This window comes from Orussus abietinus, unplaced genomic scaffold, assembly GCF_000612105.2.
Source record: "Orussus abietinus isolate OABI.00-Male unplaced genomic scaffold, Oabi_2.0 scaffold18, whole genome shotgun sequence".
Lineage (NCBI taxonomy): Eukaryota > Metazoa > Arthropoda > Insecta > Hymenoptera > Orussidae > Orussus > Orussus abietinus.
In genome coordinates, this window is record NW_019396011.1 from 613,955 (window position 1) to 629,970 (window position 16,016).

General features: G+C 43.2%; 2 protein-coding genes across 9 annotated transcripts in view; one reads left to right on the top strand and one right to left on the bottom strand.

Moving 5' to 3' along the window:
* LOC105700280 (segmentation protein cap'n'collar) overlaps positions 1-16,016 on the bottom strand; it is a 76,359-nt gene that overhangs the window by 4,591 nt on the left and 55,752 nt on the right. For 6 of the 7 annotated variants that reach the window (XM_012425970.1, XM_012425973.2, XM_012425969.2 and 3 more), the window contains 2 exons: positions 14,727-14,961; positions 14,291-14,515 (listed from right to left, as the gene is read on the bottom strand). In XM_012425970.1, coding sequence (XP_012281393.1) covers positions 14,291-14,515; positions 14,727-14,961 — 460 coding nt within the window. The remainder of the gene's footprint in view (positions 1-14,290; positions 14,516-14,726; positions 14,962-16,016) is intronic. The other variant, XM_012425971.2, reaches the window with a different exon arrangement.
* Positions 6,135-14,012, top strand: LOC105700281 (ATP-dependent RNA helicase vasa). Of its 2 annotated transcripts, none has more exons than XM_012425978.1 (4): positions 6,135-8,897; positions 11,082-11,142; positions 11,223-13,034; positions 13,192-14,012. In XM_012425978.1, the coding sequence occupies exons 2-4, from the start codon at positions 11,089-11,091 to the stop codon at positions 13,267-13,269; spliced, it is 1,944 nt and encodes a 647-aa protein (XP_012281401.1). In that variant the 5' UTR covers positions 6,135-8,897; positions 11,082-11,088; the 3' UTR covers positions 13,270-14,012. The 2 variants fall into 2 exon arrangements, with proteins under 2 accessions (XP_012281401.1, XP_012281400.1); XM_012425977.1 differs by lacking the exon at positions 6,135-8,897 and adding an exon at positions 8,904-10,131.

The following is a 16,016-nucleotide window of genomic DNA, read 5'->3' on the forward strand; positions in this document are numbered from 1 at the left end:
CTGTCAGACTCCTGAGAGGAAACTTACGACACGGCAACACGCTGATAGCCGCTTCGTGGAAGCCGTCAACGTCTCCGTTCACCGGTGTACAATGTACATATAATTGTTAACCGTGTGTGTATATTGTCCGTATATTCGCGTACGTGACCAACTTGGCGTCGCACAAGAATGTCCGTCGACGTCGTAACCGACGTCGAACGTCGCGATCGCGCTGACGCGAACGGAAAGAGATACCCATAACACCCGAGCAAAGGCGACTCAAGAGCAAACGATTTTTTAGAGTCACTTTCTAAACATCCTAAGACCCAGGAGAAATCCCACTCCTTATCCTGCACGTCCCTACTTTGCCAGGGAAAATTAGCGGATAAGAAACGTGACCGATTGTCACGGAAAAAAATGGCCGCCGAGCGCGTTGAAAGGGAAACTTCCAAATTTAAGAGAATTATTAGATATTGGGAATTTACATGCACTACTATGCCGTTAAAAGTTTTACTTCGGTAAAGAAAAATGCAGTTTGTTAATTAGTGATAAGAGTTTTTTTTTTCACGGAATTTTTTTTTTGCGGTATTCCGGTCGACTAGGTGATAAACCTGTGGTTCTGTTATGGGGTCTCTTAATATTTCGGTGACTCGGCAGGAAGATAGGGTGACTTGCAGTTTTTCGTCGAGTGATAAGCGCTATCACTCGCTGATAGGAGCGTAACCAGTGAAATCAACGGTCATTTTATATACGCTCGAGGATAGGGTTACTTTGCGGATGGACGTTCAATGATTTTTAGTTACAAAGGAGTTTCAATGAGGATGATAGTCGCCTCGACACGATTAATATTATCAAGCAATAACGGCGTTGTTAGAATTAATCTATTCTTCTTACACGAGGAAATAATTGGCTTTCGATGATCGCTTAACGAGAAGCTGCCTCCTTCCGAGTACTCCTATCTCCTCTCAGGCGATTTGGTTATTCCCGATTTGCGGGAATATTAAGTGCGCAACATGTCGACCGATAAGATTATAAGTGGCCGATTTTTAAGAGGCCCTAATCAATTTATGGTAGTCATCCGCATTAAATCATCGCTTTATCGCATTATCGTACACACATGACACGGCGAACAATAAATCCTGATTCCAGCTCACTTGATTTGACGACACGTTTCGAATGATTGCACTTAGTTTGGAGGAAAGTTTTATCAATAATTTTTACCTTTGATATATAAAATGACCCTTTCGTATCACTTTAAATAAATAAAAAAGTTAACTTGAACGCGGAATCAGGGGGCAGCCTACGGGGCGAATTCCGTGGGGGAGGAAATCGAGACCTATCGATCGGCTCCGCTGGCGGATCGATATTTCGGATCGATATTGGCACTGGTGTCTATTCCTATCTATCGATTCGATCGGCGAGTCCTTTGCTTTCGTATGCAGCGTTTTTCATGCGGTTTCGCAACGAGCAAATGTGCGATCGCGTGACGCCATTCATTCTTTTCGCCTCGCAGCTTACTCGGTTGGTAAACACGTCGATGGTCGATCGTATGGAAATTTCAAATGACTTGACATTTCTTCGAGCCGATTACGATATCCGAGAATCACGGGCCGATTCTAGTCGAGCGACATAAAATGGCTCTATAGCGTTTCCGGTACGCGGACTCGAGTGCCTATCTGGTTAATTTGCATATCCCGAAAAATGCACCAAGGATGCGTCCAAGCTTTTTCTCGAGCCGTATCACTAATCTTTAAAGAGAGTTCAGTAAATGAATGTTGACAAAAATCGTTTTGCCTTTAATGGGGTATAATTCTGCAATTATTTATTCACTATGAAATATTTTCCAGTTGTAAGGAAATGTTTTGTTAACCTGTGTAACATTCGATTGGGCCATAAAGCATTGTTTGGTCGTATCAGCAAATACTTTGCTGATCCGACGAGACATTTCTCGGAGTAGTGAAGTAACCTTGATAAGGACTCATCCAACCAAAGATAAGCGATGACGAATTACTGAAATCGCCACGAAACAATAAGATAAAATCGTAACGCTTCCTAACTACAGATTTGTTACTAATCTGCGATTAGTATCGGACGAACTATCCATTGATCTAGGATTGATCTATTTTTTAAGATGAAAAAAAAATTCGACATTCCATTCAATGCTGTAAAATTGTAAACATTTCGTAATCAGCGCCGAGGACATCGCTCACAAGTTATCCACTTCCCTCAGAGATAAACTGAATTACAAGATAAATTGCTGATAACGCGAACGGTAATGTTTGTATCCTGTGCGGACGGACGTAGAAAAATATATTCCCATATTTTTGAGTTAGTGTTCCTACATAAATGTATTCATATATTCATAAAATTGTTATACCTACTTGGCATATACACTATGACCCCCATGGTCGCCATTCAAGCTCCGATAAGAGCTGAAGCCGATCCGATTAAAATTTTTTTTCCACGCCGATCTCTGCGCCGATCAATCAAGATAATCCTGCAGAACTGGTAGATCAGCCAGATCGATTCCAAGATAGGTGTAATTGTGTCTTCTTGTTTTCCTGGTTAGAATCTTCTCGAGATCTCGGCACAAGAGTGCATAATAAAGCTCTCATAAACGTGCATAATCCATTTCTTATGCATGGAAAAGACTTTCTGGCCCCCTGGGTGATGCCTTAATCTAGGTCTTCAGTCTTTAAGAATTACCTAATTAATTAACTCTTCGAATCTTCGTTACCGAGCTTTCTAGTCGGAGGAAATATTTCCACTTTTTCTGCCTCGCGTCTTCTGTATTTTATTTCTCGATTCATTAATTATCTTTGAAGAGCCCTCTTCACCCATTACCTTCCTCAACACTTCCGCTTCCACTTATGGCCTTCTCTCCATATTTCAAGGGAACGGAGTATAATACTGCAATTATTTATTCAATCCATACTAATATTTCCATGCCTGTTCAACAAGGATTTAAATGAAAAAAATACTGCATATTGACAAATACGTAGCCGTTAACTCGTTCACGATTCACCGCGTTCGATAATTATTTAAACCCTTCAATTGTTGAGTTACACTCAACAATTTAGGCGAAAAAACACTGTGCATCAAGAAATGTTCAGTCTTTGACTCGGTCACGATTTCTGCGATGAAGCGCACCACTTAAATTCGTCCTTGGTTGCGAAAGAGTCCGAATATCTTATCATCGACTTCGTCCCACCTTCTGCAGCTCCTGATAAGGTTCCGTCCGTACCTTCGAATCTAGTACAGAGGTTAATACCTATTGCAGTTAACCGATCACTTAACACTTCCGGGTTATCATCCTCGAGCTTCATCGAGGTCGAAACTCCCCCCGAACGAGCCGAACTTCATCGCCCTTATCAAAGTTAGGTTCATCTTTCGATTGACATCCCTGACCTCGACAAGGCCGGCGAAGTTCTTCGGAATTAATCTCGAGCCCACCAAGTTCGGAAATCAATTAATCGCGAATCGATCCCGACGATTACAAGGAAAGGAAAAATTGAAATCGAGAGAAAATCGAGGAAAAAGGATCCCGAGGAGCTTAAAACAAAAAAATGAGATTACAGCGTCCGAAAACAATGGATCGAAATAACCGCTATTTATGCCATCGCCGAGATTAGATTTCCGATGTGCCCATCAAAGCTTTAAAAAAAAAAATCAAAGGGGAGGTCAAAACCACCGACACTGTAAAGCCTCTATTAAATCCAGATAATTCTTATCCTTCGATATATTCAGGCTATATTATCGAAGGAGAAGAATGATAAAATCGAAGGATGGAGAGAAGAAATGAAAAAGAAAGTAGGAAATTCATTTGGTCGGGCGGAATATGTACCGCGAATTTCGAGGACAAATCGAGACGAACCGAATTATTAATGTCAATTAAAAAAGAGGGCCGGTCGTATTTGCGAATCGCGCGCGAGCGCTACCTTGCCGATATATCACGCGGTTCTCGCGCTCGTCCGTGAACAGTCCGTGAACGCGGTGTAAGCATAACTAAGCGACGCGAGTCGCGGCGGCGACGCCGCGGCTGACTCGTGGCGGGGCGTCGCCACTGACTACGTGCACGCCGCGGCGGTCGGTGCGGCGCGCCGGCTCGATTCACTTTTCCCGGACGTTATTGGCCGCCAAAGGGAAGTGGGGCCCCATTAGTAAATCCGCGAACCGTCAATGGAAAAGGCTCACGATGTTCGTGGAAATTCTGACTGGAACGAAACGTCAATTTAATTAATTGACAATTCGTCCTGAGCGAAAAATTGACTCTCCCAGGGAAATTAATTATTTGCGGTAATCTACATGTTGTATTTAGCAACCCAAATGATGGCATGTTGACATGAAGAGATAATGATTTTTCGAAAAAGATGTAAGGTAAAATATGAATCTCAAGTGACAGAAATTTTCGATGTATTTTTACCTTTAATTCGTAAACAGAGTGACGCAGAACCGCATCATCTCGAAAATGGGGCAGGGATGAAGAATCTCGGAAACATGCGCCTTATTGGCCTTCGTAAGTGGGAATAAGTGGGTAACTCACTCGCGATCATCGTATTGCAGGTAACTCGGATCAGGGAAGACGTAATCGTTTTAATAGATGAGGCTGACATGACGTCATAAAGTGATTTCACGATTGAAATAATCCGGTGGAGTGACGCGATCCATCGAATGATCAATTGAGAAAGGAAAAATGTGAGAAGGGACATTATCATGAGAAAACATTTTTTACGCACCACGCCGACTCGATGACGCATGAGGAAAGGATTCCTAGTTATTTTACAAATTGAATGTAACTCATCAAGGATCGAATAATATTAAACTGAATTTCTCCGAGTTAAAAAATAGACTTCCTCTCTTATTCATATTTCACTTTAAATGTCTACGACCAACTGGGATAATAATGCCCTGATATTAACACCATCAAATACGTTTTCCCGTGCAAATTGTCACCGTCATAAATTACCCGTAATAAATAACCTCGATAAGCGTTGAATATTCTTACCGACCTGCAGCAAGCGCGTTAAATAAATTCCCGGACAAATGAGGAGGCCGTCCGTAAATTAGATATTTATTAAATTGTCCAGGTCATTAGGGGGCATTTCGGAATCGATTTATCGCATTGGTCCCGTAATCGCATAGCTTTGAGATAAATTAGCCTTCGATTAAGCCTAAGGTCTCCCTTAAAATGAATAAACGTCGAGCGAGCTGTAATAAATTCCCCGCGGTAATTCTAGTGCTTTAAGGCCGGGTCTCTCTCAACGGGGATTTTATACGATAAATATTCTAGGGGAAAATCGCATTACCAAGCAAGAAGTCTCTAGAGCCGGAGGCCTATTAGTCCCGTGGCTCGAAAAACCGATGAGCCAGTGATAATTTCTCGTTCAAGTCGAGGACTGCGCGATATCGCGAGATTCACGATTTCCAAGAGGTGATAACGCGAGAGACTTAAAGAGACCGTGCACAATTTATAAATGCTCATTGAACACTAGTTCTCCTCGGAAGAAATGCTTTCCCAGCTTCCTATCAAATAGATGAAGGCACTTCTTAAAAGATTATTATCAATATAATTCACGTAAAGCTTTATCAAAGGTGAAAGGGTTAATCCGTGATCGATATAGGAGCGAAAGGAGTAATCAGGAGAGAGCCGCGTATCCTTATCGGCGAATGAATCAATTTCGTTCTATTATTACGATCGGTTGGCGGATGCGGTGGCAAAAGAAGGGAATGACTCACTTGGCGGATTGACACACACTCGGTATATATCCCACACGACTAGCACGAGGATAGTCAGCACGTGTCGTCACGATCGGGAACGAGAAGAGTCATCGCTCGTCGAGCTTACTCGCGCGTTCCTCGTTAAGTTCCGTCCATAGATCGCGATGAAAATCGCTCGCGAGAGAGAAGAGCAAAGTACCAGAGTCGTGACTGCATCGAGGCTGAGCTGCATCGCAATTGAAACTTTTTTAATCACTAATATGGCGACAGAGTTGCACGAGGATGGTAAATATGGGCGTCGTAACTGCCTCGACCGTTCCTCGAGATGGAAACGGATTTGCGCTTCCGCGATGCATTTAAATGAAATGAGAAATGAGAAGTTCGTGGTCTCACCGTTTATGCGATTAAAGGCAGTGGATATGTCGAGGCCCATCCCTGTCGGTCAACGGGGTTCACGTGATGTTTCGGGGGAAGTGGCCATCGAGGTCTGGGTGACGTTTAATGGAAGCATCCGTGCTTATGCTCTATGCACTCTGCACTCGGTGCAGCGGCATCGTTCGGCGAGGATCGCGCACTCGGTGTAAACAGGGCCGAGCAATGCGCATTACGAGCGACCTGTTCGCGAGTCGTTTAACGATGTGTCACGGAAAATCGTTGATTCATGCCGCCACCGTGAATATTCATCGCGGCCCGCTACGGCTGTTTTTTCTTTCTCCCGCTTCGTCTATCCGAGGTGACGACAGTTTACCCAAACGAGTCACAATTTCATTCTAAACCGGGTCACAATTATCTCAGACTGTCTCCGACTACCGATACGTTAAAAATGTACGTTATTTATTTCTCATATTGCGAAATCCGTCCTCGTGAGGCTTATCTAACGGACTATCACCCGTTTCGATCGACATCACCTGACCGATACGCAATTCAAAACTGTGAGAAACTTCGAAAATTGCATTCACTTCGCGAATGAAAAATAGCCCCATTTCGATGAACAGAGAAATTTTTAATTTTTCGAATGAATAATAAATTAATTCATGATAAATGGATTTCTTTAAAAAGAGCCATCGAATTTATCCTATTTTATCCTAAGGAGAAAAAATTCAACTTTCACCGGGAGTAGAATGAATTTCATAAAATTTCATAAAATTCATTCTACTCAGGATTAAAAATATCCACTCGCGTTCTCCGAACAGTAATATTCAATTTTCCGGAGCATCAAGATTCAGAGCACGTTTCGTTCCGCTTCTTCAAGGACTCGTTTTATGCGATCTTGCAGCTTCGCCTGGCAATCAGCTGATAAGAGCTGCGCGCGCAATTTTCCGATGCAGCTGTCACCTTGACAGTGCTTCGACGGAACTAAAATGGAATTCCCGTCGTCACACCCAAAAATATGTCTAATTTGTTTACCACTTTACAAATTGATTTTTAACCGACTTTTACTATCAGCTTCATGAATGTTCCCGTCCACAAGGGCACATGTTTTGATGGCAACATTTCTTATTAACGCGTCAGCAGTGCACTTTTTGTCGATTCGGTAATATATTCGATTGATGGTGAAACATGAAACGTTTCAGGTTTCTTTCATTTAGTGAAACATTTTTCTTAATGATTGCTGTAACGATCCGCATTGATGGAGTAATTAAAACATGGTTCGATACGATGACTTAATGGGGTAAGAAGGCATCGTTTAAAAACGTTAGATAATCTAAATAACCCGAGTAAAATATGTAGAATAAATCGATAAGCAAATGGCCTTCTTAAGAAGCAATTAATTCATTCCATACGTGCGTCATATTTATATGTAAGCAGCCAAATGCGTCAAATGTCTCGTTTGAATTTTAAAATATATTAAGGCAATCGAATAAATGGCATAATAAACACAAAAATGGCAAACAGACCGCGGAGCAGAAAAATTTCCAACATCGGCAAGCGCCATCTAATTAATTCCCAGCTTCTGTTTTTTTTTTGCATATGGCTCAGAATTTTTGTCACATATTTTTATACAATCTTCGCACGTCCGTGTACGAGGTGTGCAATTTTATTGACAACGTGTTCATGACTTATTCAATTTAGTGCCTGGCAAACAGAACTCCTTTTTCGTGAGGGTTGTATTGATTAAAGAAAAAAGAAAAAAAAAAAAAGATGGCCGAGTGAACTTAATAATTTAAACAAGGCGTGCTACAGAAACCGAGAACTAAACGTCTTGTTCTTTTTAGAAGGTAACCGGTTGTCAACGCTGTATGTGTCAACTCGACTACCTGCCATTAGTGTGCGTGAAATACTGAATAATCCTCACGCGATATATGTCTACAGTCTCGGAAAAAAATATAAGACTTCCGCAAAACACATAAACAAAGAATTCCGATCCAAGTTCCTAAATACCGACTGTGTAATGCGTGACTCAACCGCGTTACTTTTTCCGCAAGAAATGTTCTCCACCGGTTCTTCCTCGATTTTAAAACTAACAAAAATTGCGTTCGCGCCATTTTACCAGCAAAGTAGTATAAATAATTCAAGGGTGTCGCGGCTTAGTAAATAACCAATTGACACGTTTTACGTTGGCCGCGGTGTTATGCACGGCTAATTGTTGGGAATTAAATTTATCTTGCGCGCTTTTCAAAGTAGGTAAGTTTAATAAATGGGCGCCCCACTCGGCGGGCGGTGATTAATTTTGCGGCGACTGTACGAGTTGTCGGCGGAGTCCGCGAAGTCTCAGTCATTTGTATATTCTTGCGATGCGAGCAAACGTACACAAGCGCAAGGACGTTGTGCCGGGTGTGAAGAGGTATAGGCAAGATGTGACTCAGCGTTTGCGAGTGATTGCTCGTACGTCGTTTTGGATCTCAAGAGAGAGTACCGATAGTTCCGCGGGTCGCCGTTAATCCGAGGAGGACGCCACTGTACGGGGAGCGCCTGGAGCTCGTTATAAAATTAACATCTAAAAACGTGATGGATAATAAGGACAATTTTTTTACTTGCTGTTTAGAGACTGAACAAAGGAAGGGGAGATAAGAGACATTCTAAATCCCACTATAAACTCATTTTGGACTGTTACACGTGCAAATCGTATGTTCACGTGACAAAGGATAAGGGACTATTGTGACCATTGGTTATTGACCTGGAGATGCAAGCTTGGTTTTTGTTTGGAATTTATGGCCGAGGCAAGGACCCTTGAAAACTGGCATTTTCGAGGGTTGGAGGTAATAGACTTTCTCAAGTCCAAACAGGAAAACCCTTAAAGAAAGTGTCCTATTCTTCCAGCTAACACGTGGGCCACTTAAGGACAGACCCAGTACTGTTGAAATAGCTTCGAAAAAGGTTTTTGAATAAAATATTGCTTTCTCAGAACTGCATTGTTCGAACAATCTGTACGACTCACTTCTTTGAACAGCTGTATGGCCATACGTAAAATTTTTAAACACGAGGAATTACACTATTTGCAATAAAAATTGTTACATCGGGTTACTTCACTAGAAATAACATAAACCGTGTCTTATTTTCATACCGACAATAAATGACAAATGAGAGATTAGTATATACCGTAAGTAGCAAATTAGTTCTCATGTCCTTTCTTCCGTGAACAATGTGCGTGTTCAGCTGCACGTGAAGAGTTGTAGATAAGGTTCGGAGTAGCGTCAGATTTTTTAGTGGCAGATAAGTTGAGATCCAAGACAAATGGACATTCAGTAAACTATGCTTCTTGCGAGCTCTCGTTGTCTAGCAGGGTCGAGACAAGGGACACATTTAAAAAAAAATGAACGAGTAGTAAGTAACTCGTGGAAGACTGATTCTTAGAATTCATGTATCGATATCGGCTTACGAATCCATAACAAGACGCCGGCCCCTTTGAATACAAATGAACGTTAAATCCCGAATTGAAAAACATTCTTAAAAGTTTATACATTAGCATTATCTTTAAAATGTTAACAAGTTTCCATTTTACTCCGTCATTTAATCTGACCACTTGACGACGGAGATCGTTCTGGAATCAAGGTTGCCGATTCGGTTACCAGGGCAACAAGGTACCAAGCTACCGAGAGACCTCCGTGCCGCGCCCGCATAAGAGCGTCTCTCTCGCACTCATTCCGTAGAGGGGTGCGAGAGAGAGACTCCGGTCTCTCGGACGCCTAGGTGAGGGCAGGCAGTAGTTTACCCCTTGTCGACGTACGCGCAGGCGCTCCGCTCGGAACACCGCTGCCATCTTTCGGAGAGTGGCGTAGACAACCTCGGCAAACCGCCGCTTTGTTCCCAGTTCCCGCCTTGAGGCTCTTTGTAATCCCGTACGCGCTCATTCCTGCTCATTCCTGTTTTCGAGCCCGTGAAGAAGAGATCGTTGGCGTGTTCAGTAAACTTCAAAATAATTCGCGACGCGTTATCAGTTCCGTTCAACAGATACTCTAAGTCAGCGTAACCTATCCGCACCGACGCAAAAAGGTAACGATCGCGGAATTCTCCATACTCGGTGTTCCATGCTTGCGCTCGCCGGCGCGCAGAAGCGCTTCGCGGTTACCACGTGTGCGCTGGTTGCGCATCTCCTCAGTGATATATCTCTTGATTTATACATGTATTCCCCGTATTTCTGGTGACGGTTTTTCGAAAATCCATTCCCTCCCCTACTTCGTATTTTTTTTTTAAGTCTCCTCGAATTCAATGATACATTTTCCACGCTTTTAAAATGTTACCCGGTCGTGTCATTTCTTCACGCCGGTTCGATGCTCTGCGGTCGTTTTATGAATTTTTAACGCAATTTTTTCCGGTACTATATGATAAACTGTTCTCATTTCCGTTACCATATACTATGCATCGCGAGCTAGTTTTAATGAGAATCATTTAGTCGGTTACTATACTCGGTCTATGTTTTATTTTTATTATAGTCACGCGTGATGTGTCTACTTGAGATTGTAAAGTTGAGCGTACGTTATCTTTTTTTTTTTCTTATATAAAGGCGTACTAGACGAATGTTTTTTTTTTTAGACCATCGTAGCGCTCTGTTGCTTTGTGCCGGTTTTTTTTACAGATTGCATTGCGTCGCCTATACGCGCGCGTTTCTAGACGTTTTTCCATCGTCCATTTTTTCGCGTTAACTTGAAAATCGTGTAACGAAGTCAAATGTGAGTTTACGATCGAATTTTCTAGAAAATGTTCAACGCTATTGGTACTAATTTGTTGACTGATTCTTTCAATTTTTTTTCTTTACGTTTTGTATTTTTTTTACTTTGCATGTATGTATATTATATGGTTGTTTCATGAGACAATTACATTAAAATATCTCAGGAGAAATAAAGGCATCTTTCTATCGTTATAAAAGATTAAAGAAAGTTTGCAACAAAAGTGTTAATCACTGAAACAATTGAATAAATTATCATAGCATCAAATGTTTTTAGGTATAAAATGGAGGATTGGGATGACAATATTGGCGATTCAGCTCCGGTACGCACTTCCTCGGTAAGAAATTGTTCTGACAATTTGCAATAAATATTGAAAAGTCCCCGTTCAATGATCTTGTCAATATTGTTCTCAAACAGTTTTCAGAGGGGCGAAGCTTTGGTGGCCGAGGCAGAGGATTTACCCCGAATAATAATAATGAATGGGGCGTAGGAAAACATAGCAATTCGAATAATAATAATAGCAGTGGATTTGGTACATACGAGGAATCAAATAATGGAGGAGATGATTGGGAATCCGATCACAGAGGAAGCCAAGGAGGACGAGGGGAAGGAAGAGGCTTCGGCAGAGGTAGAGGTGGCAGAGACGATGATCGAGATGGTGGTCGCTTTCGAAATGATCGTGATGATCAAGATGATCGAGATGGAAATGATTATGACAGAGGTGGCAGAGGAGGAAGAGGCGGAAGAGGTAGCAGGGGTGGTGACCGAGGTGATCGAGGAGGCAGAGGTGGTTTTCGAGGTGACCGAGGCGACAGAAACGACGACCATGGAGACGACTCCGAAGATAAGCCTGAACACATCAACAAAGAAGTTTACATCCCACCGGAGCCTTCCAATGAAGACTCCGTCATTTTTGGAAACGGCGTCAACATGGGAATCAACTTTGACAAATACGATTCGATCGAGGTCAATGTTTCCGGGGAAAATCCTCCTAGGCCCATCGAATCCTTCACAGAGGCTGGCCTCAAGCAAGCTGTTCTAGAGAACGTCGTCAAGTCTGGATACAAGAAACCGACTCCTGTGCAAAAGTACGCGTTGCCGATAATTATGGATCGCCGGGATTTAATGGCCTGTGCTCAGACAGGATCTGGGAAAACTGCTGCATTCCTCGTTCCGATGATCAACACTCTTCTGGAAGAGAAATGCGCGGCTTCGTATTCGGCATGTGCGGAACCTGAAGTCGTTATAGTATCCCCAACTCGAGAGCTAACGATCCAGATCTACGAACAGGCCAGGAAATTCTCTCGTGGTTTCATTCTGAAGTGTGTCGTGACTTATGGTGGAACTGCAACCGGTTACCAAGCGAAGCAAGTGCAAGCAGGGTGTAACATTCTCGTTGCCACTCCAGGAAGATTAACGGACTTTGTTAATAGAGGCATTATAAGCTTCAACAAAGTTCGCTTCCTAGTACTGGACGAGGCCGATCGAATGCTCGACATGGGATTCCGACAGGACATCGAGAAGCTGATCGACCACGAGACAATGGTGCCCAAGGGACAGAGGCAAACCCTGATGTTCTCTGCCACGTTTCCTGCAGATGTGCAACAATTGGCTTCCAACTTCTTGCATAATCATTTGTTCCTGGCCGTAGGAATCGTAGGGGGAGCTTGCTCCGACGTGGAGCAGACCTTCTATGAAGTCACCAAGTACCAGAAGCGGTCGAAGCTTAAGGAACTTCTCGACAAGGAGAGCGAAAGTGGCCTCAAGAGAACTCTGGTCTTCGTGGAGACGAAGAGGAATACCGACTTCATCGCCTCTTTCCTCTGCGGATCAAACTTCCCTGCAACGAGCATTCATGGAGACCGATTGCAGCGAGAACGCGAAGAAGCTCTTGCCGATTTCAAACGTGGCAGGATGTCTATCCTAGTTGCCACTGCTGTTGCTGCTCGTGGTCTAGACATTCCTGACGTGGCACATGTCATCAACTACGACATGCCCAAGGAGATCGATGAATACGTGCATCGTATTGGTCGAACTGGAAGAGTAGGAAACAGGGGCAAAGCCACGAGTTTCTATAGCCCCGATGATGACGGTGCAATCTCTGACGACCTGGTCAAAATCCTTCGTCAAGCTGGTCAGCCTGTTCCTGAGTTCCTCAGCGGAGGAGGAGGAGGCAGAAGCTTTGCTCCTGGAAGATCTAACAAATTCGGAGGCCGAGACATTAGAAGCGTAAGTTACCTATTATTTAACTTTTACGTCATTCTGATCTATATCCACCTGTCAACCAACTTGTCACTGCCCTTTTGGCCACCTCAATGATTATATGGGAATTCTTGAATTTTGTGTGAAGCTGGGCAGTTGCCTAATGTGAACGATCTCGTTACAGTTCAACAATGACGACGACAAGGGAGAAGCATATCCAGAAAGTGCATACAATGCCCCAGAAGCTGAGGAGGAGTGGTAGAGCCATCGAACAATGGACTTCTGCCGAATTATTGGATAGGGAACCACGAAGGAAGACGCCAAATAGGCTGCGAAGATACGTGCGCTCCACCGTGCAGAAGCATTTTTCTTTTTTATGTACACGAACACGCAACACACATACTGTACCGACGTTATTTTTGTTTTTTTTAATTACGTGAGAGGTACACATACACACACGGAAAGTAGAAGACTTGGTCTGGCTGGTCAGAATCAAGTCAAAGTTTTCTTGTCGGAGTAGATCCGGTGCCCAGGCACTGTTCTCAGTATTAATCGTAACCAAATGGAAATATTTTCAGTAAGTTATGTTAAACGAGAAGTCATGTGAGCGGATACTACATTTGTACTAAGGAAACGCGTCTAGTCAGGACACGTTATCGGCTTTTTCAGGGTTTGGAAAACAAGTCTCGCATTTTTTTTACACCCTCGAGATCGGAGGGAGTCCCAATTGTTTGTTTTTCCATTTTAATTTTTTTTTTTCCACTTCGTTTTCCTTCTCTCGTCACGACAGTTCTCTAGTACAAAGACTACGGGTTTTCAATACATTGACGTGCCTCTACTTAATTTGTTCAACCGGGGTTCTACATTTATATGTAGATCTCGGATAAAGGCAGGCCCTAAGTTAAGAGATTACCCTTTAAGATAACATCGTTTAGTGATAGGAGTAAATGTTACGTTTCTAAGCTTTTATGCGTTCCTTTTTATAATAAAATGTTGCACTGCGAAGCACGCCTAGTTTATCGCGATATACCATGTTCCATTCTTGGTGGGGTTTGCGATTCTCGTCCAACTTGGAGAAAAGTTTCACGAAGGAGATCTCTGTGTGCCGCACACCCCCTTAAGCGTGTATTTTTACTATAAACTGTATTACCAATTCTTGCACCTGTTTCAGGCGCAAGACCCAGCTCGAAATCCGAAACTGATTTTAACAAGAAAACTTGGACGGTTCAAGAGACTTTGGGTATTTACGTGGATTGTAAATTTGAATTCGTGTAAGTACTTACCGTCGTTCATGGCCATGTCCATCAGGTGCAGGTCCTCGTCGTTTAGGAGGGACGACAGGAATCCTTCGGTGGTCTGATTGATGGTATCCGAAGCAGGTGCGTGATAGTACATCATGTCGTTCGGCTCGGATTTGTACCCTGCTCCGTTTTCTGCACCCATTGGCTCGCTGCTGTTCGTCAGGTTCATCGACGTGGCCACAGCTGATCCGAGGTTGGATGGACCCCCTGCAACGGTGAGCAGTTTAGTTCAGACAAGGCTAAGTCTTTTCCGGTAATGTTTTTATTGCACCGATTGGCATCAATCAAGTGACACCCCCTCGGGACCGGACATAGGGAAAGGATCATCAGAGTCAAGCACGAATGACGTATTCATTCATTCATCCTTGAAGCGAAGAAGATCGTCTTTTCCTCGAAGAAACGGGATTCGTCCACTCACCGACATTGTGGTAGGGCCCGGTGGAGTTGAGATCGCCAACCGGAGGGGCAAGGGTGGCATTGTGAAGCAGGACATTACGTTGTGCCTCGTAGTGTCCATGGGAGATCCCGTGTCCTGGGTATCCAGGATGTCCAGGATGTGCAAAGTGTTCCGGCGTCCCAGGAAGCGACAACAGGGACGCCAGATCCTGCCACCGCTGTTCCATGCTCATTGCACGCACAAATGGCATGCGACCCTGGAAATGATTTATAAGATATTATATTATATAGAAATCGGTAGTAATTTCATTGAATGTTGAAAGAAATTAATTTTTGTTTCTTCCACGGTATAACGTAGCATGTAATAACAAATGCAATCCTCGCGTTGTTGCGACTTTATACGGTTAAGAGATACCGTTACAGAATTTAAGAAGTTTAAATAATTTTCGCTGCACCCACGCTTGGCGTTTGTTGACATTATTAGTCCAAGAATAACAATGTTTATTAAAGATAACGTTAAGCCGTTTCATTGTACGTTAAGAAAGACAACCGGATTTGACGGGCGATTTTTCTTCGCTTATTTCTGCCATTCGGATATTAATCTCGTCGGCAGAGGAGAGACCAAGAGCTGTCAAGTTTGACACGTGTCACCCGCGGCTAGATACACGGATATCGAGGAGGTCGGGACCTCTCGGATCTCGTGGGTGTCGGTTTTCGAAACTAGAAGGAAGGTAAAGGATATTTATGACTGCCATATCCCCTTGTCGAGAGTGTCTTCCTTTGACAGCGCCGATCACCGAAGCCGGAGAGACATCGATGAATGGAGAGAGGGTCTCTCTTGCGTTCTCGGAATTCGACAGTCGCGGGGGTAAAAGTCTCCCCCCGCTCAAGAATTTATTATTAAATGTCAATGTTCGGACTTAGGGGCGTACTTGTTGTACCGAAGTTGTAAGGATTCTTCTTAATCCATCTAAGGAGATTCTCAAAAAAAAAAAATTGAATTTTTTTTACACGTAATGTAGGGTAAAAAAAAAGAGCTTCGCGCCAAATACAGTTTTGAGCGAGGAAACTCCTTGAATGATCTACAGTTTCAAAGAATCTGGAATTCACTTCCAACGCTCGATCCACTTTGTGTGAAATTGTGGGGTTGCCCTAATTGGACAAAACATTGCCGAGGTGGAAATTAAGTACCATTCACGATGCAGGCTGGTGTTCCTTGTCTTTGCGCCACCGGGCTAGTGAGTGCAAAAAGTACTTGCTTCTTTACGGTGGTTTTTGCCGTACCACGTGCGTTTACACGCGAGCCGTTCAA

Coding starts and splice junctions, on each gene's coding strand:
- LOC105700281 (XM_012425978.1), top strand. CDS start 11,089: ATGGAGGATTGGGATGACAATATTGGCGATTCAGCTCCGGTACGCACT. Junction 11,143..11,222: donor CTCCGGTACGCACTTCCTCG/GTAAGAAATTGT, acceptor GTTCTCAAACAG/TTTTCAGAGGGGCGAAGCTT. Junction 13,035..13,191: donor GAGGCCGAGACATTAGAAGC/GTAAGTTACCTA, acceptor ATCTCGTTACAG/TTCAACAATGACGACGACAA.